Source organism: Etheostoma cragini, chromosome 15, assembly GCF_013103735.1.
Source record: "Etheostoma cragini isolate CJK2018 chromosome 15, CSU_Ecrag_1.0, whole genome shotgun sequence".
In the NCBI taxonomy this organism is placed as follows: domain Eukaryota; kingdom Metazoa; phylum Chordata; class Actinopteri; order Perciformes; family Percidae; genus Etheostoma; species Etheostoma cragini.
Window position 1 is genome coordinate 1281698 of NC_048421.1, and position 5650 is coordinate 1287347.

At 42.1% G+C, this 5650-nt stretch overlaps 1 protein-coding gene across 1 annotated transcript in view; it reads left to right on the forward strand.

The window, feature by feature from the left end:
- LOC117958114 (protein Wiz-like) overlaps nt 1-5650 on the forward strand; it is a gene marked incomplete at its 5' end in the record, with an annotated part of 26409 nt that overhangs the window by 19975 nt on the left and 784 nt on the right. The window contains 2 exons of the mRNA XM_034894374.1: nt 420-974; nt 3222-3433. Of these exons, the coding sequence (XP_034750265.1) occupies nt 420-974; nt 3222-3433 (767 nt within the window). The remainder of the gene's footprint in view (nt 1-419; nt 975-3221; nt 3434-5650) is intronic.

Here is a 5650-nt window from a genome sequence, read left to right on the forward strand (position 1 = left end):
AAGACAACATGAGGACAACATGAAGGCAACATGAAGACAACATGAAGACAACATGAAGGCAACATGAAGGCAACATGAGGGCAACATGAGGGCAACATGAGGACAACATGAAGACAACATGAAGACAACATGAAGACAACATGAGGGCAACATGAGGACAACATGAGGAATCGTTAGACCAGGATCACACTTGGCGTCAAGAAAAAGTTGACAAGGGCGATATTGTTGTTTAAAAAAATAAAAATAGAACAGCTAGAATTAGTCTTTCAGTTTACTTTAATGCAGCCTCTAAAACCAGGAAAAAACAACACTTTTGTTATATATATATATATATATATATATATACATGTATATCTAAAATATTTAGTCTCATATAGTAATATTGATATTTTGACACTGACCCTCCTGTCTTTCCGTAGCCATGTCCCACGAAGTGGAGCCTACACGAGACATCCGCTGCGAGTTCTGCGGGGAATACTTCGAGAACCGTAAAGGCCTCTCCAGCCACGCCCGCTCCCACCTGCGCCAGATGGGCATCACCGAGTGGTCGGTGAACGGCTCGCCCATCGACACCCTGCGGGAGGTCATGCACAAGCGAGGGGGGGGGGCCTCCTCGCACTCGGACCAGGGGGTGAAGAAGGAGGCGAGCCACGGGGCCAGCAGTCCGCTCTGGGACAACGCCGAGGGTTTGGGGGTCTCCGGCTACCAGTCGGGCGCCAAATTCCGGAAATCGCCGCTCAGCTTGCTCCAGTCGGCGCCGCGGCTCCTGAAGCACGGCCTGGGGGCCGCGGCGGCCGCTATGCCTGATGGGAAGTTTTTCCGGCTGTCCCCGCTGGGGAAAAGGCCCCTGTGTGACGAGGGCCAATCGGCGGAGAGCGCCCACTCGCCGCCACATCGACCGAAGACTTTCTCGCCTCTGCCGCACGATTTCTCCTTCAAAAGGAAACCCTCGCCAGACAAGCACGGACACCAGGGTGAGCCGCTGGGTTTTAACCCATCTGTGCCGGATGCTTCGCGCCGACACATCACATCCACCGCCGGTTACTTCGTTGCCAACTCTGAACCTCCTGCCGGCGTGGCACAGCGTTCTGTATTTGTCGGTCTTTTCGTGACGCGTGCAGTAGAGAACGCGCCGTCATTGGTTCAAATACACAGGAGGCGGGTCTTGTTGGCTATTTAAAGCCACGTGAACCACCAAAATGTACCGTAGTTTGCTGAAAATCACGTCAATCAACCAGACACACATGTGCGTTTGTTTATGAATCTTTGAGAGACGAGCGAGAAACGCACATGTGTGTCTGGTTGATTGACGTGATTTTCAGCAAACTACGGTACATTTTGGTGGTTCACGTGGCTTTAAATAGCCAACAAGACCCGCCTCCTGTGTATTTGAACCAATGACGGCGCGTTCTCTGCTGCACGCGTCATTAAAAGACAGACGAATACAGAACGCCGCGCCGCACAGCAGCCGGCCGGAGGGTCAGAGTTGCGCGGTGGATGTGTCGGCGCGACGCATCCGGCACAAACGGGTTAATCAGGATCACGCTGAATCCCCTATGGAAGCAAATGAGAGACACAAGAATTTGAATTTAACACTAAATACTAAACCCTCGATTGCATGGTGTTGCCATATGTCAAAAATGCACAAAAAAAATACATTGTTTTCTGTTTAATTGTTTAAATAGGTCTTTTGAAGTGAAATTTTCAAGTGTTATTAATTTAATGACTTCACATAACCAGGAAATCCTGTTTCCCCGCTCCTCTTCCTTGCATGTACCACACTTAAGATCCATTTACAGGATCAGCCAAAATGTAGTAATTTTTCTTAATTTTATAAGCATCCCTTTGAAAAAATAAAATTAATCTGTTCTCTGGGGTAAGTACACTTTTAATTTTAATAATTTAAAACAGTTCAAATGCTACATTGTTCTGTAAAGGCTAAAATTAATTAGTTGCCATATGGCATATAAGTTGACTTTGTTTGGAATTCTTTCAATAAAAGCAAATTGTTAACCAAATAATGGATTTCTTGGCACTTTCCACAAATGCGTGCCCCTTTATTAATTTTTTTTACGATTGCATTATTTAAGCAACCTGGAGTCATAAAAACACATCAAGACATTTTTACCATGTTTAAAAAATAATTCATGCAATAGAGGGTTAATGTTTTAAGTATTAAAAAAAGAAGGAAATCCAAGACACTAATCCAAGTCATAATAATAATAATAATATTAATGATAAAAATAATAATAATAATAAGGGCGTATTGGAAACACCTGAGTGACATGGTGAGTTAAATGTCACGTTACTCAAAATAGTAAAATATTTAAATGTTAAGTATTTAGTGGCTGTTAAAACGTATTCTTTTGTCTCTTTGCCTCTGTAGATGCCGTTGTACTGTGCTGATAACATTCTTTGACCCTCGTGCTGTCTTCTTTTAATTAAAAAATGTTTTTGTTTAATTTTTTCAGCATTTTTAACGCTTTTTCTAACATTTGTCAATTTTTCAATATTTAAAGAAAATGTCGTCGAATTTTTCCTGCGTTTTTTAAGCTTTTTCCAACATTTGTCACTTTTTCAACATTTTAAAAAAAATAGTTTTTGTTGAATTTTTCCGGCATTTTCTAAGCTTTTTCCAACATTTGTCACCTTTTCAACATAAAAAAAATGTTTTTGTTGAATTTTTACTGTTTTTGAAGCTTTTTCCAACATTTGTCACCTTTTCAACATTTAAAAAAAAAGTTTTTGTCAAATTTTTTTCTGTGTTTTTGAAGCTTTTTCCAACATTTGGCACCTTTTCAACATAAAAAAAATGTTTTTATTGAATTTTTACAGTGTTTTCAAAACTTTTTCCAACATTTGTCACTTTTTCAACATTTTAAAAAAAATAGTTTTTGTTGAATTTTTCCGGCATTTTCTAAGCTTTTTCCAACATTTGTCACCTTTTCAACATAAAAAAAATGTTTTTGTTGAATTTTTCCTGTGTTTTTGAAACTTTCCGACATTTGTAAATTTTTCAACCTTTAAAAAAAATGTTTTTGTTGAATGTTTCCTGCGTTTTTGAAGCTTTTTCCAACATTTGTCCCTTTTCTCATCATTCCTTGGTCACAGTTCTGATATCTAATTATTTTGTAAAGGGGTCAGTTTGACCCCGAGGACAACAGGAGGGCCAGAAGGAGCTCTCTCATCCCTTTAATCCTTTCCGGTTTCTTGTTTTCCAGATCCCAGTTGCGAGCTGTGCGGCTTCTACTTCGAGAACCGTAAAGCTCTGGCCAGCCACGCGCGCGCCCACCTGCGGCAGTTCGGCGTGACGGAGTGGTGCGTGAACGGCTCCCCCATCGAGACGCTGAGCGCCTGGATGCGCAGCCGGCCGCAGAAGGTGCTGGAGATGCATCGCAGCTACATGCAGGGCAACCGCTCCACCCTGAAGAAGGTGAGGAGGGGCGGCCGGTAGCGGGGCTGTAGGACTCGAGTCCGGTCTGGGACTCGAGTCCGGACAGGGCAACCTCTCCACCGTGAGGAAGGTGAGGAGGGGCAGCCTGTAGCGGGGCTGTAGGACTCGAGTCCGTTTTCCTGTGGTCTCGGACTTGTCTCGGACTCGCAAGAATTTGCACTCGGACTTGTCTCGGTCTCGGCCACTGGTCTTGCCCAATATGGCTTTTGGTCTGGACCGAGTCCAGGTGTCTTTATTATGTTGATGATAATATTGGAGGGAAAGGGAAACCCAAAATGATTGTCTTCATCCTGTCATGCATAAGATCTTTTTTTTCTGTACTGGACTATCTTGACTCAGACTTGAACCTCTTTGGACTCGGTCTTGACTCAGACTCAAACCTCTTTGGACTCGGTCTTGACTTGGACTCAAACCTTTTTGGACTCTTATCCGGACTCAAGACCGTTTTTCTGTGATCTCGGACTTGTCTCTGACTCGCTAGTATTTGGATTCAGACTTGTCTCGGCCACTGGTCTTGCCCAATATGGGTTTTGGTCTGGACCGAGTCCAGGTGTCTTTATTATGTTGATAATAATATTGGAGGGAAAGTGAAACCCAAAATGATTGTCTTGATACTGTCATGCATAAGACCTTATTTTTTTGTCCTGGACTCGGACTCAACTCGTCCTGGTCTTGGACTCGACTAAGGTGGTCTTGACTACCGCCCAGGCCGGTTGTGACATGTAGGGAAGGAGGACCGAAGCACAGAGGCAGGCTGAGGGGTAAAGTTGAGGATTTATTTAACCCTTGTGTCCCGAAAATCAACACTTCTGACACTTGATTGTTGTTGTTCTTCAGTTTTTTGGAGCCGGCACAGAGCTGTGAAAACACCAATCTCCAGTCAGCTGTTATCAGAGGACGCAGGTCAGGGAAACCAAAAACAAAAACAAACTGCCACACGCTCATGGACAGTCTTTAAAGGTCCCACGGCCTGAAAATGTCCCTTTTATGAGGTTTTTTAACGTTTATATGAGAAGGTGTAAACCGAGCCCTGGGTGAAAAAGAGACAAAAATGTGATTTTTTTGTCCCATTTTCAGACTTTTTTTTGTTTGCACTCCCATCACCTTACTAGTTTTACTACTTTTTGGAATTTATGGTCAATAACCCTATTTTATATAGAATTATACCTATTAATTATAAAAAAACAGAAATTATTAATCATTGTGACTAATAGTTAAGATCAGAAGAATAAAAGTGATCAGTTGTATTTATAAAGAGCGTTGGAAGGAATCCATTTTTATGGTAATTTGGTTAAAAAAGAAACTCATATTTCAGATATAGACATTTTTTGAAGGGGTCATATTTGACCCGAGGACAACAGGAGGGTTAAGAGAAAGAACAGCACTCTATTATTCTGCAATATATTGCAATTTATCACCTTTTTTCCCAATTTCCGATTTTTCCCAATTTCAAATGCTCCCTTTTTTCTGCAAAATATGATTGTCAAGCAGACAAACTGATCATCATGTATATAATATATAATATATAATATATAATAAAAGATCCATACTTCTTCTTCTTCTGCGTCTGTGTATCGACACAGTATTGCCACGGAAAATATTGCAATACTACGCTGAATCTATCCCCCCCAACCGTGGGTCAATGCAGTTGTTTTATGTATTTAACAGATAATACTCTGCTTTATGGTTTTCCTCTGACACTTCTGCAGCGTCTGTTGTCAAATATCAGCAGAATAACTCATAAGCTCAGCAGCAGCAATACAAGATCATAACCTACTGTACCCCCATACCCCCCCTGCTGTCTCTGACTAGACTTCATACTTGCAGATCTTACGTTTCTCGGCAGACATTTTGTGTCTGGGAGAGACGTCAGAGACGTGTTGTCTAACAGCTTTGAGCCTTCCTGTAGATCCTGTGTCTTTACACCTTGCAACAACAACAACAACAAAAAACAACAAAAACCAGAAGAAGTCACAGGGACGACAGATGCCAGAACACCTCTGCTATTGACTTGATAGTTGCCATAGTAACTAGGGTCCCTGCCAGATTATGTTTCATCCTCAGATATGTTACGGCGTGAAAAAAAAACCCTGTGTTTTTGTCTTTTTTCTTTCTTTCTTCCTGTTTTGGTTTCAGTTGTTATCCGGTCTCTTTATCCTGTTTTCTTCTCCTCCCGATCTCGTGCTCGTGTCTTGT